The sequence below is a fragment of the Sarcophilus harrisii genome, chromosome 1, assembly GCF_902635505.1.
Source record: "Sarcophilus harrisii chromosome 1, mSarHar1.11, whole genome shotgun sequence".
NCBI classification, from domain to species: domain Eukaryota; kingdom Metazoa; phylum Chordata; class Mammalia; order Dasyuromorphia; family Dasyuridae; genus Sarcophilus; species Sarcophilus harrisii.
In genome coordinates, this window is record NC_045426.1 from 646,391,799 (window position 1) to 646,418,452 (window position 26,654).

Below are 26,654 nucleotides of genomic sequence, written 5' to 3' on the forward strand. Positions count from 1 at the left end.
GTTCCAATAAGGCAGGTGACGGACAGTAAGCAGGATGAGCTATACCAAAGTGGGACTTATCAGCACAGAGATAACGACAGTTGGGGGGGACATTCATAGTTAGTGGGCATGACGTGGATGAAGCTCAGACAAAGCTTTTCATACTTAAGAGCAGGGACTGTTTCATCTTTTGTCCTTGTAATCCCTGTACCTAGCAGAGTGCATGGCACGGCCAACTGAAAGACTGACTGCTCTTTTTGAGAGACAGGAGCAATAGAAAGGATGCTGGATTTGCGATCAGGTTTTGCTTCAATTCCTACATCTGGCACTAATTACCTCTGTGACCTTGAATGTCATTCACTTTTATGAGTTTCAGGAACCTCAATTATAAAATAAGGAACTTGGTCTGGACTCTAAAGTCCCTTCCAACTTAAATTCTGTGATATTATTTGATTCTCCTGTCTCTCCACTCTCCCCCCTCTCAGCATAGGCAGGCTGGCTCCTCACTGACTTCCCAAAGGATCCAGACTTGAGCACCAGGAATTTTCTTCTGGCCTAAGCCTTCATTCCTGCTGCTATTAATAATGGCAGATGGCATTTGCCCAAGGGAGGTGATGGGCTGGGCATCCCTCACCGCACAGGGTCATAGCCCTTAGAGCATGACAAGGATCCAGGCCCAGCCCTCCAAAGAGGGCTTCCATTTTCTTTGCTGCCTCATCTCCACAAGATTCCACCCTAGACCCTCTCCCTGTAGTGACCTTGTACCTCCTAACTTCAGTTATGTGCCCATGTACCTAGCTGACTGTTTCTCTGTCCTCCGCTCTTCCCTAGACACCCAATTTTCTATTCCCAACTGCCTGAGGATACTTCTCCATTAGAGTCAGATGAATCCCTCAAATTCTAATGCTACTGCAAGGAATATTTGAAAGATTGTGGAAAACGGGAGGGCATCTCCCTTATCATCATGGGAGGGCAACTGCCCTTATTTTCAAAAAACAAAGGAGAACCACCTGCTGAAGAGAGGTCAGTGAGCTTAGGAAATTTCTAGGAGAGATAAGAAACTAATTGATGAAAATCTACATTCAGCCAGCCAGCATAGCCTCATCATCAAGAGCAGGTCATACCAGACTAGTCTCATTTCCTTTTTTTGACCGGATTACTAAATGGTTTGGGGAATGCTAGGGATAGTTTGTCTAGATTTTAGTAAAGTTTTTGATAAATTTTTTTTTTATTCTTATGGAAAAATGGATGTGGACTGGATGTTAGATGGACTCAGAGCTGACTAGATAACTATACTCAAAGAATAGTTGTTAATTGTTTAGAGTTAACTCAACTGGAGGTCTTTGGTAAAATCCTCCAGGGATCTGGGACTGGTCCTGGGCTATTTAGGGTTTTGATGCTAAAAGCATGGATGAAATGTTTACCAAATGTTCAGTTGACATGATGCCGGGAGGAAGGCAAACATGGGATGACAGAATCAAGATCCAGAAATATTTTGACAGGTAAGATTGGGCTAAATCTAGTAAGATGAAATTTAGTGGGGATAATGGTAAAAGTCCAGCACTTGAAAACAAAATATGGACTTCACCACTATGAGATGAAGCTCCATGGTGAGGCAGCAGTTTATTTGAGAAAAATCTAGGGATGTTTGTAGATTGTAGGCTCAATGAGTCAGCAGTGTGATGTGGCAGCATCTTGGGCTGCATTAGGAGAGGTACAGTTTCCAAGAGGTGATAGTCCTATGGTCCTGGTCAGACCCCATCTACCAATAACTAGCATTTTTATAGTGCCTACCATGTACCAGGCATTATGCTAAGCACTTTAAAACCCTGGGAAGTAGGTGCTATTGTTATCCCCATTTTAAAGATGAGGAAACAGATTGACTTGCTCAGGTTGACAGAGATAGGAAACATCAGAGTTTGGATTTGAATTCAGGTCTTCTGTGACACCAATTGCAGTTCTCAAGCCCCCTGTGCCACTCAGGCACCTCATTTGGAGCATTATGTTCTGTTCTGGACATCACAGTTTAATAAGGACACTGATAAGTTAATAGGATAAAGTTGAGTCCATGTATTTTGAAGATAAGTTGAAGAAGCTGGGAATGTTTAACTTAGAAAAGATTCCAAGTACATAGTAACTATTAAAGGGCTATTGTTAAGATTTATTCTATTTGGTGCTAGAAGGCTGAACATAGAGCAATAAAAGTTGCAAAGAGACATCAGATAAAACTTTTTAAAAAAATTTATTTATTGAAGTTTTTTTTTTTCAAAACATATGCAAGAAAAAAAAGAGAAAACATATGCAAGGATAACATTGACCCTTGAGAAACTTTGTGTTCTAATTTTCTCCCTAACTCCTCCCTTAGATGGCAAGTAATCCAACATATGTTAAACATGGTAAAAACATATGTTAAATCCAATATAGGCATACATATTTATACAATTATTTTGCTGCACAAGAAAAATCAGATCAAAAAGGAAAAAAAATGAGAAAGAAAATAAAATTCAAGCAAACCAGAACAAAGAGTGAAAATGCTATGTTGTGATCCACCTTCATTTCCCACAGTCCTCTCTCTGAGTGTAGATGGCTCTCATCATCACAAGATCATTGGAACTGGACTGGGTCATTTCATGGTTCAAAAGAGCCATATCCGTCAGAATTGATCATCGTATAATCTTGTTGCTGTGTACAATTCATTTCATTTGGCATCAGTTAATGTAAGTCTCTCCAAGCCTCTCTGTATTCATCCTGCTGGTCATTTCTTACAGAACAATAATATTCAATAACATTCATATACCACAATTTATTCAGCCATTCTCCAACTGATGGGCATCCATTCAGTTTCCAGTTTCTAGCCAGTACAAGGAGGGCTGCCACATTTTTGCACATGTGGGTCCCTTTTCCTCCTTTAAGATCTCTTTGGGATATAAGCCCAATAGAACATTGCTGAATCACAGGGTATGATATCCCTTTGGGCATAGTTCCAAATTGCTCTCCAGAATGGTTGGATCCATTCACAGTTCCACCAACAATGTATCAGTGTCCCAGTTTTCCCGCATCCCCTCCAACATTTGTCATTATCTTTTCCTGTCATCTTAGCCATTCTGAGAACTGTGTAGTAGTATCTCAGAGTTGTCTTAATTTGCATTTCTGTGATCAATAGTGATTTAGAGCACCTTTTCATACGACTAGAAATGGCTCCAATTCCTTTTGAAAATCAGACAAAATAAGAACCATCCCAAAGTGGAGTGAGCTGTTTTTAGAGCAGCTCCTTGGAGGTCTTTAAGCACAGACAGTTCTAAGAGGGATTCCTTTCTGGCATTGTACGAGTTGGTCAACGATGCCCATTCCAACTCTCAAATCCTGTGATTCTCAACAGCACCTTCTCAGATGTGTCCTTCCAACTTCTCTCCTAATACTGGTGGCTTCACCATTTCCCCCATCTCCCTGGTTCCTAACCTTGAAACTAACTCTGAATCTTCTCACCGTACACTGTACACATCTAGTGGGTTGCCAAGTCTTGACATTGTTGCTTCTACAATTATCTCAGGCATCCAGTCCTTTCTACCATGTCAGCCTCCCCCAGCCCTACAGGCCTCTGTCTCTCCTTACCTAACCTAGTATCATAGCTCATTAAACTCATCTCCCTGCTGCATTTCTTTCTCTAGTTCATCCTTCACTCTGATGCTCATTAATCATCCCAGTGTACCTCATGATTATGAGACATCTACTCAAAGATTTAAATTTCTAATCCTGGCAGTTAAGGCCTTCCACAATCTGGTTCCAACCTAAACATCTAGCTCACATACTCTCTTGTAGTTAAACTGGATTCTTTTTGTGTCCAGTTTCTGTCCATATGACTTTGCTCATGGCATTCCTCATACTTGAAAGATTCCTCATCTGCTTCTGTTAAGTATCTCTCCTTTCCTTTTGAGAACCAGGTGCCTGATACCTCCCTTGCTCCTTTCTCCAATTTGTCATTGTGCTTTACCTCACCTCTATCCTACTACATACTACCCTGGACTGTGTTAATCTGGACCTCAATTAGAGAGTAAGCTAATGAAGGCAATGGATGTCATTTTCACCCTTAAATGGCGAGTCCCTTCAGTGCCTTGCCCAATAGTAAGGGTTCAGTAAATGTTTGATGAATCACATTGCATTTGAAAGTTAACATTTTAATGATCAGGACTTTGTGGTTCTCTGGAGTTGTTTGGCTGTACCAATTACCCTTTTATATCATTGAATCAGAATTGCTTTCTAAAGGACAAGGACTTAGGCTTAGCAAGTTTGACCTAGTTTGGGCTCTCAGGAGCCCAAAAGGAGACAGTCAGGGGCTGACCTGGGAAAGGAGGGTTCACTGGAGGAAGATAAGAGCCCAAACTAAGGTGTTTACTGGTGCACAGGCGTAAAAACTCAGTTCCACTGCTGCTGATCATCTCTTACCATAAGTCCCTCTTCCCTCTAGATCATAAGAACCTTTTCTATCCTCACTTAGCTAGAGGTCAGAGGTTTAGGGGGATTAACCTTGCACAGAGGACTTGCCCTCCCAAAGCCATTCTATTCATAGAGGGGCCCCTACCAAGCTCCTGAAAAACCACTTCAGATCCTACTCCTTGCTTTTACCCACAAGCTGCTTTGGCAAAAATTCAGTCAGGCCTGACTCAGAGCTGCTGGTGGGAGTCCAAAAGGACAGGAATGTCTTCTCTCTTCACTGGAAAAGTCCTGATAAGGAACAACAGTGATTGGGATGAGGTGGACACAGAGCAGGAGCTGAGCATCAAGCTGGACAACAAGGTGCTGTTGCTGTATTTTGGGGCTGGGGAGTGCCCTGAGTGCCAGGCCTTTGCCCCCATCCTCAAGGACTTCTTTGTGAAGCTCACGGACGAGTTCTACGTGAACAGGGCCTCACAGATTGCACTGGTGTACATCTCCCAGGACCAGACCCAAGAGCAACAGGAGTCATTCCTCAGAGATATGCCCAGGAAGTGGTTGTTTCTGCCATTCCAGGATGAGCTGAAAAGGTAAGCCTAGTAGCTAGGGGCCCTTGTTGGGGAGGGAGAGCCGGCCAAGGGCACCATTCTGTGGCCGGGGCACAGCCTTTCCAGATGGATCCTTTACACCTCCCCTCCCCCCAGTGCTGCCCTGCCCTTTGTCCCTTCATGGCCCCCAATAGAAGGCCCGGGCAGACAGAAGCTTCCTGACGTGAGGCTGCCAGAATCAGGCCTTTATCAAAGTGCGCCGAAGAATAAGGCATGGGGAACAGAAAAGAGACCAATATTTAACAATTATACTGTAGGACCAAAGGATTAGAACCTAGCGTCCTGGCCCAGACCTGAGCAAAGAGCTCTATATTTATGGCCCAGTAATGTAGGGCCAATCTAGCTTCTTCCCCTGCCCTGTGCTGCCCTACCTAGCACCTCCTAAGAGGCATGAAGGCCATGCTAATTTCCCACCCCCTTTATAAGGGCATGACTAGGAGCCCAGAAGTCCTGCCCTCCCCTTCCACCACCAGCAACTCTCTTCTTTGAGAGGTGAGAGAAAAGGAAGTCTTCCTCTCACTGCAGGGCCCTGTTGTAAGCAGGAAAGTATCTATCCTATCCCATCTAACTCCTGACATGAGGCTTCCCCATGACTTGTTTGCAGAGACCTTGAGCAGATGTTTGCTGTGGACCATGTCCCCACAGTAGTAGTGCTGAAGCCTAGTGGCGAGGTGGTCACCAGGGATGCTGTGGAGGAAATCGTCCGGCTTGGGCCCGCCTGTTTCTGGAACTGGCAGGAGGCCTCCGAGGTCATAGACCGAAACTTCCTATTGGCTGAAGACTTTGACGACTTGCCATCCAGGAGCTTCACTGACCCCATCCGACGACTCAAATATAAGATTGAGAAGGAGCCTTCTAAAGATGATTTAGAAGAGGAGGAACATGGGGATAAAACCTTGTTCTGAGCCCACTAAGTGAGCGCAGAAATGGCACTGGCCGGAAGGTGACAACCCTAGAGGAAATTGCCTACTGACTGCTAGACATTTGGGCTCCTACAGAAACTTGCAGGAGAGGCACAAAAGACACTGAAGGGAGGAGCAAACAGCAGATCCATCTTGTTAATGAACCTTGAAATCTCAGGGGATACCCTTCCCTTCCTGCCTGCCTCTGTCCTACCTGCTCTCCTCAGGATTGGGCCCCAAAGGGACATGGCTGTTCCTAGGGAGATACCACTGGAGCTTCAGAGGCCCCGGGCTGACACTCCAACACCAACTTCTATGTATAAGTCGGACTCATTTATATTTACAGAGAAGGAAAAATACTGGAGACAGTTCTTAGAGATGGCTAAGACAGTGGTTAACAGTTCTGCAAAGAGCACAAAGACTACAGTCATAATGTGAGCAAGAACATCAGATACAGCTTCTAATTGTGTAAGACAAATAAATGAATGACACCTGCATTCTCTTCTTCATATCAGGACCTGTACAACCACAAAGCTTTTGACCTGGGGACCCTGCCATTCCATCCGTAATCCAGTGGTTTTACAACTCCTATCAAGTAATAATGCTAAAAAAGTGTAAACTGGCTTCTTTCCCTTAGACTAGTACAGTATAGAAAATTGGCTTAAAGATGGGTTCTGTAGCCTTCATATGAACATGAAATGTTCCTAAAGACAAGCAGTTAGTTCAGGGCAGAAGATGAGAATGAAAAAGCAACACAAAATCTGCAACACCAGCCTTTAACAACTCTGTACATGGCACCATCTGCAAGAGCTGCCCAGCCCACTCTACAGTCTATGCACTCTAGCAGTCACCCAGCTGTGCCATTTCAAGAAGAGCTAAATCACTAGGAGAGTGAAGAACATGAGATTGTGGGGAACAAATCTCAGAATTGCAAGGGACCTTAATGGTAATTTAATTCAACCCATACCTGAATCAGAATCTCCTGGACAAAGTACCTGCTAAGCAATTTTCTAGCCTTTGAGGACCTTCTCCAAAGGGAATTCACTACCTCTCAGTACAATCCATCCCACTTGGGGAAGAGTTCTAAATTTCGGGCAGAATTTCTTGACATCAAGCCTAAAGTTGATCAGCCTCTTTCCAATTTCTACCCTTTGCTGCTCATAGTCTCTGGGGACAAACATACCAGATGTCTATGAATAGCCCTTCATATACCTGAAACGGTTTCGTTTTGTTGCATTGAATTTTGTGAGGAGAGGCCAGAAGGAGATGCTCCACTCTTTCTCTCTTGAGGGGTATGAAAGGGGAGGGCATAGCAGGCTATCAAAGACAGGAAACAATGGGATCAAGAAGAAGTTTTTATTTCTAAGAGCAAATTGAGCCAGTCCTGCAGGCTTATCACCAGAAAAAGTCCAAGGCACACATTTTGCTCCCTGCCTCCCAGAGCCATGTCAGTTTAAGGCCCTTGGGGGCAGGGAACCCTCTGAGATCCCTGTGCCAGAGCATAACCTCTGACACTTGGCAGAAGAATTTTAGGACCCCTCCTTTCCCTTCACCAGGCACCTTCAGTGGCAAACTCTCAGGCTCCTGTTAGGGGGCTGAGCTGCCTGTCCCAGATGCTGGGACAGGCTGTAGACTTCCAGACATCAGAAGGGACCGTGGAATGTAGTATCACCCAAGAGGCAGAGAAGGCAAGAGGAAGAAGAAGAAAGGCACTGTGTCATCAGCAATGCACCACTATGCCATCCCAGAATCTTGAAGGCTGATCTCTCCTCCAGTGGGAGCTAACAGACACTGGGAGGCAGGCGAGCTGCTGCCGTCCTCTCCACCACAAAGCCATAATTGTACTGGAATGACATACAAAATGAGAGATGGGAGGCAGCTTCAGGGCAACAGACATGGAAGCTCTAACCTCAGCCCCAACCTCCCACAGACTCCCGGAACCTTGAAGACCTGGCTATGGGACCGAGGAGCAAAGGGCTTACCTCCTCCTCGATGTCCGCTAGAGATTTAATGGTCAGGTCTGCAAAAGAAGAGAAGCCCTGGGGGAAGGGCCAGAGAAGAGTCAAAACCAAGGCAGGTAGAGTTCTGCCTCTGAAAACCTCAGAGGACACAAGAAAATCCAGAACTCTTTGGGAGTCACAAATGCTGGAGCACAGACCTAGAAGACTGGCTGCCCTCTGTGTCCAGTAACTTTAGGCTATCCTGCAGAGCCCCCAGCCAGCCCAGGGACCCCAGATTTTTTTCATATCTCTCAGAGCCTCCCTGGCATCCTCCACACCCATCCCATCTCAACTTTCTTTACCCTTCACCCACTTCCAATGGCCTCCAAGGATCTATGAGACGACACTGATGTGAGCAGGGAAAAGGGGCTGGGGTCATGTGGCATGGGGGTGGGTCATGAATGCAATGGTGAAGGGCCTGGTGAGCATCTCATGACACAAAGAGAGTCTGAGGTCTGACAATGGTATTAGTGCTTGCTTCATGGGATGGAGGAGTTTAATGCAAAACTGGAGCAAGTCTCAGCATGAGTGCCCATCACAATATATTGTAAGGAAAGTCCTTTTAAAATCCTTAAGTGTTACATGCTTGTGGGAGGTATCAGCAAACTTACTAATGAATAGTAAACCCAACCATGTGGTTTGCTTCACTCCTGGGGGCCCACTCACCGTTGGACCATTGTCTCTGCCTTCAAACTTGGGGTGCAGGGTGAAGGGAACCCCATCCATAGCTGAGAAGAAAGACTGCCAATGAGCTGAAGGATAATGGCAAGAAAACCAGAGCTGCCCTCCCACTCCCTGAGGATGCTAAAACTGGAAAGGATCCAAGGTATTCTTTGGTCTAAATCCCTTGTTTTACAGAAGGGAAAAGTGAGGCACCAGGAAGGGTGGGGGGGTTGGGGAGGGAAGTGCTACAAAGTGGGCAAGCAGCAAAGCCAAGACTAGAACTCAGATTTTTCCCGGTCTAAGGCTTTTTTCATCCATAAGGTATTGCGAGTTGCCTTGTCAACTCTGCAACTATCCAGACCCTGCCTTCCCATGTGCCCATCTCTGCACCTTTAAAGTTGAGTAGGAAGGCAAAGTCTTAGTTTACCTGAGATGCCATATAGACTAGAAGCCTCGTAGATGGAATCGCTCCTCCTGATGGTCCCTTGTCTTGAGCTCAATGTGGAGTGCTTCCCTGGGCTGTCACTGTGGGGTGCCATAACCCATGCCCATGTAGAGAGCAGAGATGGTCACCCCTCAACCTCCAGTAAAATGCTGCTTCTTGATCCCTCCTCCCCTCCAGTCCAGGTCTTGGTTGCATCCCCATTTCCTGCCAGCCTCACCTGGACTTATCCAGGGACAGGCCTCTCATCTCCAAGCTGATGCTCCGAGGCTTAGGAAGGGGCTTGGGCTTGGAGACTTTACCTTTCTTACACCAAACTGCAAAGCCACCTATTTCCCTAGAGAGCAAGACATGTTTTAGAAGAAAATCATCATTGATGCCCAAAGATCACGCCTTAGGGACCAGAAGTAAGGGTTCACTGCCTCCTGTTTGTGGGCAAGGGGTGTGTGTGTGGGAGCACCTATAGAGACGTTAAAGGATCGGATATGAAAAGGGCTAGTGGGGTGAGAGGGTTGTGCATATGGGATCATGTTAGGGGAAGCAGGAGTAGGAGGGGGCTTGAGGGGCAGCTCTACCCAACACGTATGTATCCCGGCACCACTTTGCTCTTGCCACTCAGCCGGACATCAAACACAGCCGTATCAGCCACTCCGAGGGGGACCAGCTTCATGCAGACCCGTTTCTTTTTTGATACTGATGCCTCTGGGCAGGAGGGGAAGGAGAACAGAGGTTCATTTCGAACTCAACTGGGTCAACTGACTCCCTGACTAGTTGTGTGGGACCTACCCTCCCAATGTGATGAGGGCTCAGGGGTCACGGTGTGGCTGTTGCCCCAAGTGTGCCTGATGCACACACACCCAAAATGTAAGGGAGAGAAGGACCTTACTGGCATCTAGGAACTCGCTGATGTAGGTGAAGCCCATGGGAAGAGGTGTTTTCTCATTTAGGATCTGGATATCTGTGACCACATTTTCTTGGAGAGTCTGTGAAGGGAAAAGAGCAGGGAAAAAAGGTAGGTGGAGTTACTGAAAGAACTAGGGATCAGTCAGCCCAGAGAAGAGAAAACCCACAATTGGTCTGTGAAAGGAACTTCTGAAGGGGCAGCGGAGTGTCCTGTAAAGCTGTAATTCAAAATCACTGGCAGGGCAAATTTAGGAGGAGAAAAGGCATTGGACAAAGGGCAGCCTGAGCAAAGTAAGGTCATCCAGGAAAGGAGCAGTACAGCAACGGGACCCTGGCAGCTTGGGTCTAGGAAAGGCCATGTGTGGGATGTCATGAAGGAGCACAGGTTGCCACAGGGATAAGGAGCCATGTCCTGGTCAGTGTATTTCAGCCAGGCTAGGTGTAGCTGTGTGAGTTAGGACGGCTCAAGGCCCAGCTCTCGTACCTACTAGTTAGTAATCTTAGACAAATTGCCTCTCTAATTTCTCCATCGGCAAAAGGAGGATAATAGCTATATTACCCACCCATGATTGCTGTGGGGAAAGCAGACAGTAAACTTGAAAGGTTATGGGAGCAGGCGCTGGTATTATTATTCCTTACCTCACCGCTGTTGCCACTGCCAGTCCCAGTTTCCCCAGGACTGAGGCACAGGAAGTAGCCAGACTTTTGTGCAAATCCCTTCCCAAAGTTGGCAGGTGTCCCCTCCACTGTGCTTGTGATCTAGGGGGTCAGAGAAAGCAGGTCACTGACATGCAGCAGGGGGGGAGGAACACTAGTGGCCCGAGCCTCGGTCCCTTGGCTTCCGTGGGTTTTTCCCACCAGTCAAAAGAATCTTGCCTTTCAGTGCCACAGGTCCCAGACATCATCTCCCCGCTTCTGCCTTGGACAAGAATACTGAGATCTGCAAGCTCTGGGGGCGGACTTGGAGAAGCTCGGGGGCAGGGCAAGGATTGCCACATGGGCTGGGCCAGATCGGGGACACAGGGGGCAGTGAGGTGGGAGATCAGCCATGGGAGGAAGGGAGTGCAAGGGCAGGATGGAGAAGCCAGAGGCAGGCGGGACGGCCGCTGAAGGGGAAGGAAGAAGAGGGGCACAAGTGAGAAAGGGAGAAGTGAGGGGGGCGGGGCAGCACAGGAAGAGCTTGGGAGAGCGCAGAGACAAGGGGCCAAGGGCAAGATGAAGGTACAGGTAGGTGTGAACGTGGGGGAAGGGGAAGGGAAGAGAGGAAGCCTGAGGCTAGAGGGAAAGGGACAGAGAAGGGGGAGCTTGGAGGAGGCTCGGGGCACTGAGGGGGGAGGGGCGAGGATCCCCGAACAGGCCCAGGGAAACTGAGGCCGGAGGGGGTGGAGGAAGGGCCGGGCCGGGCCAGGCCGGGATTCACTAGTTCACTCACCGCGCTGTAACCCCGGGGCGGCACAGCCGAAGCCAAAGCCCAGCCTAGGCCGGCTATCGGAGCCCCGTCAGGGGCGGGCCCGAGATCCATCGTAAGGGCTGCGGATCGAGACAAGAGGGGGCGAAATGAAGAGGTGCGAGAGCAGCCGAGGCGAGAGGCTGGTCACAAGGGTCACCGAGGCCAGGGATCAGTCCGGGCAGGGGCCCGCAGTTCGCAGGACTTCGGACCCGTCCGTAGCCAGAGGGACTACAGGACCCAGAAGTCAATTCGGCGAAGCGAGCGCGCCTGAGCAAACGCTCATTCCCATAAGTCCTTGGTGTTTGTTTGCCTGCGAGATGCGGCAGCAACCCGAGCCAAGCAGTAGCAGTCACTCCCCGAAAAACTCGTCCAGAAAGCACACCTCGGGCACGAAGCGTTCTGCGCGTGCGCAAACTCCTGGGACGCGTCGACGTGTTAAAGATGGGTACGAAAAGCCCTACATTACCCAGAGATCCTTGCAAAAGGCCTCGCCCACAGGTCACCCGCCCCTCCCTGGCGGAAAGAGAGCGGGTCGGAGCAGTTCTGCCCGAGGGATTGGACGTTTCTTGCGGCGGGCGATCCGAGCTTATTCCAGCCGCCTCTTGCCTGCGACGCAGCCCCAGCTGTCCCTGCCTGCAGTCGCGCCCTTCCACGAGCATGAGCTCTCCACCCCGCTGCCAGAGAGACTTCGGAGCGCTAGCCCCTGCGCCAGAAGCTTCGCCGGCTTCCTGCTGCCTGTGGGACGGAACACAAACTCCTTTTTAAGCTTATTACAGACCCTGTTAGAGGGCCGCTCTGCGCTCACCGCTGCAGCCGCCCCGGGAGCTTGGTTCCTCCGCTTGGTTATCGCCGTGTAAGAGTGAGGTGACCGCCCGGCGGGCCGGGGCCCACGCTGTTCCACCACAGGTCGGACACACGCATTCCATGTGAACGTTCGGGGTGTGATGCGCACACCGTCTGGCTATTAAATTGCAAGTCAAAAATTATCCTTTTAGGAATCCTTCCTAAATCTCAACCTAAACCACTCCTCCCCTCCTCTCCCACATCAGACCTGAGCCAAGCCACCCGCCTCCAGACACCGGTCTTGGCCCCGGGAGCCGTGTCCGCCCAGACCTAAGCCATCAGCAATAGGGCTGTCTACAGCAGGTACCTCTCTCTCTCCTTAAATCCCTGACCATCCAGCTTCTGAAGTCATCCTTCCGCCAAAGGTACTGCGCTCGCCAAAGGTACCCCAGGATCACTTAGTTGCCAAATCAGGACCTCTTTCTTGGCCGACTTTCTCACTATTAATCGTATCTTCTCCTTGATTCTCTCGTTAGGTTTTTGGGACCTCCACTGGTCTGGTTGTTCTCCTCCCTGATTATTGTCTCTGTCACCTTTGCCCTTTTTCGCTTTCCAGATCATTCCCTCCAAATATCTCAGAGTTCTGCCCTGGGCCCTCTTCTCTTCCAGTCTTCAGTGCTGATCTTATCAGCTCCAGTAGATTTACCATCTCTGTGCTGTTGATTCCAAAATCTACCCATTCTTCCCCAAACCCTGCTGCACCTGCTGTGCTCCAATCTTGCATCTCCAGCTGCCTTTTGAGAACCTCAAGCTGGAAGACCTGTATGCTTCTTAAACTCAATATACCTAAAGTGGACTCTTACCTATAAACTCTCCCTCTTCTTTGTTACTATAGAGGCCAATACCATCCTCCCAGTCCCCCAGGCTCTTAATTCTATCTTTCCTGTTGTTCAGTCATTTAAGTTTATCCTACTCTTTGGTGACTCCACTGGAGATTTTCTTAGCGGCTTGCCATATCCTTCTCTAGCTGATTTTTACAGATGAGAAACTGATGGTTAGCAAATGTCTGAAGCTGGAAGATAAAACCTTTCTAACTTCAAACCTGGTGCTCTATGCACTACAGCATCCCCTATCTCCTTGTTTTTCCCTCTTGATTTTAGTGTTTTCCCTCTGCTGATTTTCTATACTTATTTTGTATATATTTGTTGACATGTCTCTTCCATTAGGCAGTAAGCTCCTTGAGGGTAGAGAATCAGGATATTTATTCTTGCCTTTAGCCTCTCCTACCACCATCACTCAGCAACCTCTCCTCTTTTTGCTTTGCACTATTCAAATTTATCATGTAATCCTTATCCTGGGAGTCATTATCATCCTCCTTCAGGATAAATTCTAAAGAATTCTAAAGAAAAAAATCTTTTCCAATGAGTTCAATGCCAGCTCATCATCTTTCTCTTCTCCCTAATTCCTGCCTTCATATTAGCTTTAACATACTCAAATACTTTTAAATTCTCAGTTCTTCGCTAGACCTACCCCTACAAACCACCCTCTGACCAAAATGATCATGCCCTTGAACCCATCATTAGCCATGGGTTCCAAATTCATATTTAGTCATTCTGAAATTATTTCATCTAGGCATAACCTATTACGCCTCCTTTCCCTGTGTCTTGTGCTTCTAATCTGTTCTTCCACACCATGATCCTCAGTTTTTTGCCAGGCTACACCATAGTTGCCAGCTACACTCTCCTGAACCTTGGCGAATCACTGAACCACATGCCACCTTCTTCTGTTGTGGATCATACCTTGCCAAACTTCAGCACTGGATTACCTGAACCATCTGACTCCTTCACTCCTATTCCTGATGAACATAGCTAGAGAAAGTCTCAAAAAATGTTGATTGGGTCTACTGTAAATCTGCTACATACACTTAATCTTAATTGGCCTTTTCTTTTACACCTAATATATTTACTCTCTCATTCCTCACAATAATGAGTACAATCTACGTAGTTATAGTAAGTAATCCTTCTCATTGCTCCTCAGTCTCATTTTTGATTGACTCTTCATTCACATCATACCTGCAAACTGTAGGTGTTTAAGGCTCTGTCCTGGGCTCTTTTCTTCTTCTGTAATAGTTCCCTTGGTGATGTCATTAGCTCATGTGGGCTCAAATATCTCTGTATGCTATGATTCAAGACCTAGGCATCTGGTCCTAACTTCTTTCCTGACATCTGCCTTCATGTCACCAACTGCCTCTCATTTACCTCCTAGGAATCTATCTAGACATCTCCAATTGAATCTGTCTGAATGGAATTCATTCTTTCTCCCCAAACTCTCAAATTTCCCTATTATTGTTCAGAGCACCACCATCTTCCCAGGCAGGCTCAACATCCAGATGTCATCCACTCAATCTGTGTTTCTAATTGGTTGCCTAATCATACCCTCTCTATTTCAACATCTCTCAAATACGTCATCTCATCTTCATCTGGTAGATTCATAATCTCATACCTTCATCATTTCAATGGCTTTCTGGCTGGTGTCTCTGCCTTGTCTTTCTAAAGTCTTTCCTCCCCTCAGCTGTCAAAATGATGCTCTTAAAGTACAGGTATGACCACATGACCCCCTATTTAGAAAACCCCCATGGCTTCCTAATACCCCCAAGATCAAATATAAAATCCAGTGACTTTCAAAGCTCTTCACAACTTGGCCCTTTCCTAACTTTTTTCTTTCCTCTACAAATTCTGTGATCCAGGGACCCTAGCCTTCTCACTGTTCATTCTCCCAACCCAGTGACTTTTTACTGGCTGTTCTCCATATCTGGGATGCTCTCTCTTCTCACCTCTGCCTACTGGCTTCTTTACAGATACAGCTTCTGTCAAAAGCCTTTCCCAGTCCTCCCCACTGCTAGTGCTTTTCCTTTGGGATTATCTTCCATTTACACTACATCTTATATGCACTGTTATTTTTATGTTGTTTCCTTCTGTAAAGCATGAATTCCTTGGGGAAAGGAACATATTTTTTCTTTATAGTCCTAGCACTTAATACATTGTTTGGCACATTATTTAATAAATGCTCATTGACTAAATAAAACAGAAATCATCAGACCTTTACCATTTGTTCTCTTCCTACAACCTCTACATCTCTGGCATGCTGCTGAACCTTCCTATATATACTGTCTCACCCCCCAAAAAAGAATAGGCACATAGATTATAAATTCCTTGAAGGTTTGGACTGCTTCATTTTTATCTGAATTTCTATCAACTTGCACATTTTCTTGATTTGAAATGATAAATTAGTTTTTTGTAGGCTTCTTTGTACAAGCCTCAAATATGGGGAAAGGGGACTAGAAAGGGCCAGCTCAGGTTCTCAATCCTACTCCAGTCAGCTGTAGACTCACATTAACCATCCTGACAACTGCTCTGTGTTATGCTGTGAGTCTACAATATCTTACTCAGGTTCAGAGCAATTCAGATAGGCATTGACATTCAATTTGACCATTGTTAGTAACATGCCAAAGAGGATCACTGTCAATTAACTTGCCCGCTTCTATCCTTGTAAGAGAAGGTAGAAAAGCCGGGCTAAGTAAGGGGGCCAGAGACACCCATCAATCATAAGAGAAGACTCATCAAAGGCAGAAAGGAAAAAAGCTTTGGAACTTTATTCTCTTTGATAAACTTTCAACTGAAAATGGTAGATTTTGTATCAATATTTCCAGAAATGCACAAACCTATTCACAGGGAAGTCTGAATTTACAAAGACATGAAATTAGAACTACATGAAACAATACAAGATGTAACTTTCTACTTAAGAATAAATCCCAATAAAAGTTTTGGTAAAGTTATGTTTTGTTTCGGGTCAATTAGCTCAGAATTCACAGTATGAATCTGAATTAACAGAAAAATTTATCTCCCTATACAAAATTACAATACACAGAACGTGTACAAGTACAATACAAGTTTAAATTGTTAGTAACTATCACCTAAAACAAAAATCTCATAGTAAAAAAGGACATGAAAATTAAAATAAGTCATTTTTTAATTGAAAAATTTGCGACAAGTCCTATAAGAGACACTTCAAATTCTTACCATAAAATTGCTATTTAAAAAATGAATTTGGTTAGGAAGAGGAAACAAGTTTTCAAATCATTTTAAATCCCAATGGATCTAAGTAAAAAGATAACTCCAATGTGTCAGGTTGAGAGGTAGAGAGGTGTCACTGTAATCACAATCTTCTATTGGTTCCAGGTTTTCTGAGGTAATTAGCTGTGTGTCAAGTTGTAAAAATAAGAATATTGGCAAACATGACAAATTACACTAATGACCTCTTTCCTCTCATCAATAGGTCCCAAACTTAATTAGATGCATCCGAATTAACACTGCCTGGGTCTCCAGCAGGTGAAGTGATAGATGATGGGGTAGTAGCATCCTGCCAGCTGCCATTTGTCTGAAAATAAACAGAAGATTAATGAAAGAGGGAATGTAAAAGAGGAGTCTTGGGAAAGTAGGCTGATCAGCAATGTAGAGCCTTTCTGTTTAGGTATCAGAGTGGGGAGGATCAAGATCAGTCCAATGAGATTGTTCTGCTAGGTTCGAGTTAACATTTTTTCTCCTTCCCCTTCAGATAAAACACATCCAGTATCGAATTCTGCAGTGCTATAATGGGACTGATAGTTTGGCGGCCAGCCATAAACTGTAAGTCTTAGCAAATGATTAAAGAACTCTTGAAATCAACTTTTTGACACAGAATACCAATATGATGCCCAGAGAGGCCAGACTTTAATAGGTGAAGAAACAGATCCCTGTCTTGGCAATGCCAAAAATTCTAATATCAGGCCACTGAGATAACTTTCAGTTATAACTTCTTAAACTGGTTTTTAAAAAGCTCATAAACACCAATAACTAAAAAGGAGACTAAAGGATCAAGTCTTCCCTACAGAAAAGAGGACAAAAATTCCAATGAAAATCAAATAGTCTAGAGTTTTTGCTACAGAAAGACCACCACACAATTTATCAGGATATATTGCAGGGTTACAAGATGAATATCTGTATTACATAGGAAAAAACAATTTAAGAACTGATATTTCCGATCATTTAAAAACCAGGTACTTTTACTGTGTAAGCTTTTGAACTTCTAATTTACATCTCTGGATCTTCCCTATAAGATTCATTCTGTCTATATCATTCATTACACATTAGCACAAAGAATCCTTAGGAATCCTAAGTATGTCATACTTGTTTCATGGGTAGTAGGAAAGTAGGATAACAAGAAGAACCACATCCCAGATGAACCTGGGACTAGAGAAGACCAATTCCCCAAGCAGATATGCCCATAGTTCTTGTGAAAAGAGACAAGGTTGTGTTTGAGAGAATGTGTACTTGGTGCAAAGAGGAATCTTGATCTACACACATAATCCCAGGCAGACATTGTACCAGAGGTGGTACAATCCTTTTTTGTAAACTTATGATTCTGAAACTCTGATCACTTACATCAATTCGCTGAGTTGTATACAAAGGGTTTCCAACAAGAGAGTCGTATCTGCCCGTCTGGTGTATGACATGATGTAAAGAATCCATCTGCAACAACATCCAAAATTACGACCCATAACTTCATATGCTTTAGATAATTTCAAAAAGGAAAATTCCCACAGTAAAATGATAATTTTTCAAATAACATCTGCAAGCTAGCCATCACATTCTAAAAATCCCCAAACTTAGAAGTCATAAAATGTTGATTGGGTGGGTAAGGAATAGATTGTCAAAATGTGACCACTAGGTGGCACAGTGAATGGAGTGCTAGACTTGAAATCAGAAAAACTTAATACAGGTACTACCACCAGCATTTATTAAACTAACTGTGGGCTACCTCTCTCAGTCTGTTTTTTTCATCTATAAAATGGGGATGATAATAACATTTCATAGGTTGAAAGGTATCACCTTAAAGCATCACAAAGATTAATTATTAAGACTGAGAAGCTCCCCAAAACCCAACTTCCCAGGATTCTGGGCCCTCAAAGACAATGTTATCTTTGTAGAAAGATAGTCTTGTCCAGGTGATGGCGGATGTACAATTCCAAGGCCCTGGGAATAGTACACGCCTCATAGCGGGCCACAATACAAGAAGAAAGCAGCAGAGGGCTGGGCTTTCTCTGTCCACCTTTTCCTTACTTCTCTTTATTTCCATGGAGAGGGTATAAATATTTCTTACTGACAGATTTAGACTAATTAAGGAAGATGTTTTCTACTAACTCCTAAGGGAAGGGCAGTGTTTGATTAAGTAGTAATGGAAAACAATTCAAAGTCCCTAACAAAGAGAGCAGATTTTTCTCACAAGCCCAATTGTAAGAGGGATTCCATTTCAAATAGTTGAACTAGGTGAAATATGAGTTTGCTTTCAATGCTAAGATTCTGTGATTCTGAAGTTGTACATCAGAGTCTGTATTTAAATTAATACTTCCTCAAAATGTTTCCCCAAAATTCAGGCTAAAATTTCAGAATAGGAAGAGATCCCAGAATTTATCTAGTCCGACCTAAGTCCTTCACAACATATCTGATGGTATGCTTCCAGCTTTTGAAGCCTTGCAAACAAGGAGGAATCCACTATCTCCAGAGGCAGCCCATTCATTCTACTTTTGGACAGCTAGTTCGGCTACTTATCACTCTCACCTGAACTATTACAACAAACTCCCAATTCTCATGGCAGCCACAAAGCAAACAGGTGCCAAACACATTTCTAAATACAGGGCATTCCTATGGAAGAATATAGCACTAAGGCCTCAGCTATGTTGTAAAATATTAAGAAATACTATGATGACAATGGCTTAGTCTGAAGTTCTTGATTTCACTTGAATCAAAGAACTAATTAATTTTCCTTGATGGAATAAGGCCTGAATCTAGAATTTCACAGATTTGTGGAATCCCTCCACCAGTGCAGGCTTTACCTTGCCTTAGTTACTGAGAGAATGAATTGCCCATAGCCAGTATGTATCCAAAGCTGGACCTGAACACTTCCTGATTTCAAAATTTAGAGAATTAGTCTTGTAACCAAAGAGATGGTGGGAATATTTTTCTGCTTAATCCAATTGAGGAGTTTTCTTTGTTCTTTGTTCTTTGTTCTTTGACCAGATTTGACCAGATTGAAAAATTTTAAAAGGATACAACTGGTAATATTACTATTGTTCTGTAAATCAAACATTCTTAACAGAGTATGTATTTTTACTTTACTCACAGTAGAACTGTCTTATTTATGGAAGTGTCTTATTTCATGCATAGTATAAGAAAGAAAATAGAAAGTGCTGGGTCAGAGGGAATTGCAATTAGTTGAAGAAGCTCAGTCTATCTGGACTCTCAAGTCACTCAATAAGCATTTATTATTAGGTGTCTTCTTTGTGCAAACACCTAAGCTAAGTAGTGGGGATACAAAAAAAGGCAAGGACAAAGGCAAGAATATCCCTTGAAGAACATTCTTCAGAAGTACATAGTTTAATACTAATAGGGGAGACTACATGCTAACTAACAACTATGTATAAACAAGATGTATAAGGGATAAATTGAGATAACCAATGAAAGGTATAAGTATTAAGGAAGATGGGGAAAGGCTTCTTGGAGGAAGACTTTAACTGAGACTTAAAGCAAGCCAAGGAAGCCTGGAGGCAGAAATGAGGATATTCCAGGTACGGGAAACAGTAAAAATGTCCAGAAACTAGAAATGGAGTGTTTTGGGGGAGGAAATTGATGGATTGCAGAGGTGGTGGGGAGAGGGAAGGAAGAGAAGGGCAAGCAGGCCAGATTGTGAAGGGTTTTGAATACTGAACTAAAAAAAAAAAATTATATTTGATTCTTGGGGTAATAAGTAGCCCTTGGACACTGATACATTGTTGGTGGAATTGTGAATACATCCAGCCATTCTGGAGAACAATTTGGAACTATGCTCAAAAAATTATCAAACTGTGCATACCCTTTGATCCAGCAGTGTTATTACTGGGCTTATATCCCAAAGAGATCTTAAAGAAGGGAAAGGGACCGGTATGTGCAAAAATGTTTGTAGCAGCTCTCTTTGTAGTGGCCAGAAACTGGAAACTGAGTGGATGCCCATCAGTTGGAGAATGGCTGAATAAATTGTGGTATATGAATGTTATGGAATATTACTGCTCTGTAAGAAATGACTAGCAGGATGATTTCAGAGAGACCTGGAGACTTACAAGAACTGATGCTGAGTGAAATGAGCTGGACCAAGAGATCATTATATACTTCAACAACAATACTATATGAGGATCAATTCTGATGGATGCGGCTCTCTTCAACAATAACATGAGTCAAATCAGTTCCATTTGTTCAGTAATGAATAGAACCAGGTACACCCAGTGAAAGAACTCTGGGAAATGAGTGTGAACCACTACATAGCATTTCTAATAGCTCTGTTTTTGTCCGTCTGCATTTTTGATTTCCTTCACAGGCTAATTGTACATTATTTCAAAGTCCAATTCTTCTTGTGCAGCAAAATAACTATATGGATATGTATACATATACTATACTAATATATATATATACATATAATATACATATATATATGTATAGTATATATATACATATAATATATATATATACATATATACACATACTAACATATACTATAACATATTAAACATGTATTGGTCTACCTGCCATCTGGGGGAGGAGGTGGGGGGAAGGAGGGGAAAAATTGAAGCAAAAGGTTTTGCAACTGTCAATGCTGAAAAATTACCCATGCATATATCTTGTAAATAAAAAGCTATAATAAAAAAAATAATAAATAGTCCTTGGAGTTTACTAAAGGCAGGGAAGAGATGACATGGTCTGTTTTAGGAAGATTAATGTGACAAATGAAAGGAGAATGGAATGGAGTGAGCAAAGGTTTGAGGCAAGATTTGCCATCAGGCTATTGTAATAGTTGAGGCATGAGATGAGACCAGGATTGTGACATTATTGCTTCTATGTTAACAAATAACATAGCCACTTCTGGAAACCTAGGCCTCCACTCACTATCCTTTTGATTCCTCTGTCTAAACCTCTACCCCCCCACCATGAAGGGGTCCTTTATGTTTTGTCTTCCCTTATTAGAATGTAAGCATCTTGGTAACAGGGACTTTTCAGATTTGTAATTCCAGGTCTTGACAGTAGCTAGTACAGAATAAATAATAAATTCTTTTTTAAAAATTTTATTTTTTCAACTCATCCTTGACAGATTTAGGCTTAAAAGTCAAACTAGAGAGGTTTTGTTTCACATTCCTCTGCTGAATAATCCTATCACCCCAGAATCAAAATGGCTCCAAAATAATCTTCTCAGCATTATTCTCTACACTTCTGTTTCATGAACACTACAATCCAACCAAAATGATCTTCCCTTTTCCCAGGCCACGCCCAGGTCTGATGCACTCACTTTTTACAGTTTAGATTTTGAATTCATACTTTTGTAGGATCAATCCAAGCACCACATCTTCCAAGAGGCCTTTTCTCATCCCAATGGTCACTACAACCTTTTTCTCTCAAAAAAATCCCCTTTTATTAATTTTGCATACATTTAGATAAGTGCATGTTATTTCCCTGATAGAACATAAGCCCTTTATGAGCAAGGGCTGATTCAGTTTTGTGTTTGTATCCCCAGTGTTCAGCCCATGGATGTGCTGATTATATAAAGCCTAATTAGATTTGCCTTTTTTAAAACTTCCACCCACCATTTCTTACTCTGCTCTTTGGAACCAAACAGAACAGATCTCATCCTTCTTCTAAGTGATAAACCTTCAAACATTTTATTACTTCTAATTCCTGTTTTTATAGGTCAGACATTCAAAAGTTGGTTTCACTTCTCTGTCTACTTCACTGCCAAAACTATAGAAAAGGCAGTTTCTACTCATTTCCTCTACTTTCTCATACCTCACTCATTCTCAGTCTTTTGTAAGTCCAATCACCCACCCAAAAGAAATTGCTCTCTAAGATCATCAATGATCTACTAAGTGATAAAAATCAATGCCATTTTCTTTTCTTCTTTTTTTTTCTTTTTTGTTGAAGCAATTGGCGTTAAGTGACTTGCCCAGGGTCATACAGCTAGGAAGTATTACGTATCTAAGGCCAGATTTGAACTCGGGTCTTTCTGACTTCAGGGCTGGTCCTCTATCCACTATACCACCTAGCTGCCCCCAATGCCTTTTTCTTTCTTTCTTTTTTTTTTTATTATAGCTTTTTATTTACAAGATATATGCATGGGTAATTTTTTCAGCATTGACAGTTGCAAATCCTTTTGTTCCAACTTTTTCCCTCCTTCCCCCCACCTCTTCCCCCAGATGGCAGGTTGACCAATACATGTTAAATATGTTAAAGTGTAAGTTAAATCATCTACTGGTCATCCTGCCATCTAGGGGAGGGGGTGGGGGGTAAGAGGTGAAAAATTGGAACAAGAGGTTTGGCAATTGTTAATGCTGTAAAGTTACCCATGCATATAACCTGTAAATAAAAGGCTATTAAATTAAAAAAATAAATTAAAAAAAAAAGTATAAGTTAAATACAATATGTTAAATACGATATATGTATACATGTCCAAACAATTATTTTGCTGTATAAAAAGAGTCGGACTTTGAAATAATGTACAACTAGCCTGTGAAGGAAATCAAAAATGCAGGCAGACAAAAATAGAGGGATTGGAAATTCTATGTAGTGGTTCATATTCATCTCCCAGAGTTCTTTCCCTGGGTATAGCTGGTTCAGTTCATTATTGCTCTACTAGAACTGATTTGGGCCATGTCCATCAGAATTGATCATCATATAGTACTGTTGTTGAAGTATATAATGATCTCCTGGTCCTGCTCATTTCACTCAGCACCATTTCATGCAAGTCTCTCCAGGCCTTTCTGAAATCATCCTGCTGTCATTTCTTACAGAATAATAATATTCTGTAATATTCATATACCACAATTTATTCAGCCATTCTCCAATTGATGGGCATCCACTCTGTTTCCTTACTTCTCTTTATTAAACTTCTGCCTTTTAAACTCCCTAACTCCACTCTGAATTTAGTTCAAATACTAGTTATTGGTGCTCTCCTCTAAGCCCTAGAAATTACTTTGTTTTGGTCTGCATAAATTTTGTATTAAATTATCTACACCCAAGGAAAATGTAAGCTCTGTGAAAGTAAGAAGAGTTTCACTTTTTTGTTTTTATTTTTCCTGAGCCCAGCATGAATTGACTTCCTTGAACTACATCAAACTCTCCATTTTTTGGTATGACCTTTCTCTAACTTTTCTCCTTCAAAATATATTTAATAATCACCTTCATTCTATAAAGCATTGCTCCCCTGGTCCAAAGATGTACTGAAGTACATGCAGCCCATTTAACTCTGAGCCTCCTGTCCCTGTTCTACCACAATATGTAGGTAAAAACCAGCTAACTTCTGTCCTGCACACTGTCATTAAAGTCATTCCCTCCTTTTTATCTCCACTGATCTTTCTCTTTACCCTGCCACTCTCTTATCATCAGCTTAGACTCTATAGTGTTTATCTGCTATGTCCATCTCTAGTTTTCTCTAGGAAAAATTTCCTGAATGTTCCAACTACAATGAAGTTCTAATCATACTGTTTTTATTCCATAAAATAATCAGGTATTAAGTGTTCCTATATGCTAGATCCTGTGCTTTGCACTGGGGATAGAAAAACAAAAATCAAACAGTCCCTGCCCTTCAGAAGTTGACATTCTACTTGGGAAGACAACACCTAAAAAGTTAAATAAATGTATAAGGAGGAATAGCAGAGCAGGCCTGTTTCAAAGTCACAAAAGTGAGAAGTTTCATAATATCTGGTTTGGGGAGAGGATGGCAGTGCAGTTTGGGCGGAATGGGCCAAGTGTAAAAATACAGTAAGTGCTAGGGGAGGAGTTTATAGTTTTCCATGGAGGGTCAATGAAGATTTCTGAGTGGAAAAGGACATGGAGATAACATAGGATTAAAAAATAATTGGCCCTACTAAGTAGCCTCCAGCACCTTCCTATTGCCTACAAAATAAGTCCTAAATTCTTTGTGAGGATCCTACTTTCCCCAGCCTATTCACTTAGCGCATCTTCAATAACCCCCTTTCTTTTCCTCATTTAAAATTTGTCTACTTACTTTTATTCATACCTTAAGTTTTCCTGCCCCGAACATTCACCCTTGACCCCAAACAGAATTATGCTCATCCTCAAAAGCTACTTTCTCTATGCAGCTTTCTCTGATTTTCCTAGCTGAAATGATAATTTGTCCTCTGAATTCAAAGGGCCACAACTGACTTTTTATCATATCTTGTATCATTAGTAATATCCTTCTAGATATGTCATTTTGTCAAACAAGTTTTGAGCTATTTGAGAAGAAAAGACATATTCTATGTCCTGTTTCTTCTTATAGTCCATAATGCTGAAAACAATGATTTGAGAATAATTAATATTCAATTAACCAATCGACAAAAATTTATTAATCCTCATTATCCCCAGCCTCAAGGAATCTATTCTATCAATCTGTGTACCTACACAAAATATAAGAAAAAGATCAATTCTGCTATAAGAACTTGTTTTGAAAACACAAATTTGTTCCAATGTGTCTGATGTATACGGGAATAATTTAAACAGAATGTTTACTTATGCAGGATTGCATCTGAGACAGAAAGTGAGAATGCAGAAAAAACTGTACTGCAACCCAATAACTAACAAGCTGCAATCCTTCTGATGGCCACTTTCATGAAAAACTTCTGGTCTTGTTTCATATTCACTGTCTATCTTCTACAGGAGGAACAGTGGATAGTAAAGGGCTGGTCTATGTTATTCCTTTGCCCTCACTTTCCAACATCTAAGGACTGGAGTTTCAGTCTGACCAATCTGTTTGAAACTTTGTCAGTGTGGGCATTGTGAAAACAGTGGTGTAAGTCAAGCAGTCACACTAGACCACAGACACCATCATTATTTAATGTAGTATGTATGTATTCATAACCATCTGACATGTATAAAATTATGCTATCACTTTTCATTAGGTTCTTATCTTTTTTTTTTTTTTTCGGTTCAGTTATATTTAAAAATATATATATCATTAACAAAGTTTTTTCTCCTGACTACTCCCTGCTGTGCACATTTTGCGTCACATGGTGATTGTTAGGAATGGTGCCTTATAGCAGAACTAGCTGTATAAGGTAATTTTTTGCAGGGGAAAAAATTCACTTACAGGGATGAGGAAAGACTTCATACAAAAAGTGAGAGGTATCTTGAAGGAGATGAGGGATTCTAAGAAATGGAGGTGAAGAGTTCAGTGTTAATTGATTGATCCAAACCTACTGTCCTAGCCCATAAGAACATAATCCAAACACTTGCTTCCCATCTAGAGATAATTTATCCAAGCGCAGGCATTTTACCTAGAAAGAAATGTTTCTAGAAGATTAGCTTTGTAAACACAAATCTATAGACTGACAACTGTCATGGAATTTTAAAAGCCCTAATTTCTAGTTGTCAGAAAAATGTCTGAAATAAATCAAGAACTTAGAAATCTAGGACTTTCTCCCTAATTCTATGTATCAAAGGTTAAACAGCAGGGAGCCTTAAATCTCTAGAGCAAAGTTCTTCCTGATGTCATCACAAATGCAAATGACTATAATCTCCAGACTCACCTGTGACTGGACACTGGCTCCCACTGGAGAGCTCTGGTAAGTTAGTGACTGTAGATTAATAAAGGAATCCCCAGAATTTGTCATCTTGAAAGAGCCAGAGGAGCCTGAAAAAGGCAGAAAGAGTCAGGACAGACACAATATATTTGCTTAGTTGTTCAGTGTAGTTTGGCAGGAAATTAGTAGGCATTTCTGGGCTGGAATCCAGCCTTCACTTCTGGTTAGAGCTGTTAGTTTAAATGTGCCAGCTCTAAATGGGCAGGTCAGGTGGAAGAGCTGGACCCAAGTTAATCAAATGTTTTATTTTTACCACCAAATCATGGCAGAAACTTCACAGCTCAGATAAAGGCCTCCAAATAAGAAGCACCTCAATAGTCACTGAAAAGACCAATGTGGAAAAGAGGAGCCTTGGGCCTCTTTACAAGGTGCATCTCAATTCTTTCACCTATCTACTTGTTCTAAGAAAGGAAGCAGCATCATTTCCATGGCAATCAGAACTTTGATGCTTACCTTATCAGATCACTCATCTTTACACAAACAAGCACCTCTCAATTCCAAGACAAATTGAATAATCAAAGCAGAAACAAGCTATTTTACAGTACCAGAGTACTTGGAGGCACTTGCTATTGCACAGGAATTCTTGTGAGTCCTTACTCACCAGAGGAAGGTGTGGATGGGGAATTTGCCTGGTTTCCTTGGGCCACTACAGTAGTTGCATCCACTGCTGTCTTTGCTGCATAAATATTAGCTTCTTCCTGAAATTTCCCCATGTTCTTTTTGTAACGGATTCTCTTGTTGCCAAACCAGTTAGACACCTGTGGACATAGGGCTATTAAAAGCTGACCCCAAGATTTTTG

The 26,654-nt window shown here is 42.8% G+C and overlaps 3 protein-coding genes across 3 annotated transcripts in view; 1 reads left to right on the top strand and 2 right to left on the bottom strand.

The window, feature by feature from the left end:
* Positions 1-4,550: 4,550 nt before the first annotated feature.
* On the top strand, positions 4,551-9,363 carry NXNL1 (nucleoredoxin like 1). Its single transcript, XM_003760505.4, is given in 4 exon segments — positions 4,551-5,000; positions 5,623-5,867; positions 8,917-8,999; positions 9,001-9,363. Coding segments are annotated over 4 exon segments (696 nt in total). The 5' UTR covers positions 4,551-4,674; the 3' UTR covers positions 9,043-9,363.
* Positions 7,262-11,624, bottom strand: MVB12A (multivesicular body subunit 12A). The gene is made up of 9 exons (XM_003760474.4): positions 11,361-11,624; positions 10,568-10,687; positions 9,912-10,008; positions 9,601-9,727; positions 9,246-9,362; positions 9,011-9,108; positions 8,587-8,648; positions 7,903-7,959; positions 7,262-7,764 (listed from the first exon to the last, which is right to left on the bottom strand). The coding sequence occupies exons 1-9, from the start codon at positions 11,448-11,450 to the stop codon at positions 7,702-7,704; spliced, it is 831 nt and encodes a 276-aa protein (XP_003760522.1). The 5' UTR covers positions 11,451-11,624; the 3' UTR covers positions 7,262-7,701.
* A 4,161-nt stretch (positions 11,625-15,785) lies between these two features.
* PBX4 (PBX homeobox 4) overlaps positions 15,786-26,654 on the bottom strand; it is a 61,633-nt gene continuing 50,764 nt past the window's right edge. Inside the window, exons 6-9 of the mRNA XM_031947474.1 lie at positions 26,456-26,612; positions 25,801-25,904; positions 17,642-17,728; positions 15,786-16,598 (exon numbers count right to left, since the gene is read on the bottom strand). Coding sequence (XP_031803334.1) covers positions 16,506-16,598; positions 17,642-17,728; positions 25,801-25,904; positions 26,456-26,612 — 441 coding nt within the window. The 3' untranslated portion in view covers positions 15,786-16,505. The remainder of the gene's footprint in view (positions 16,599-17,641; positions 17,729-25,800; positions 25,905-26,455; positions 26,613-26,654) is intronic.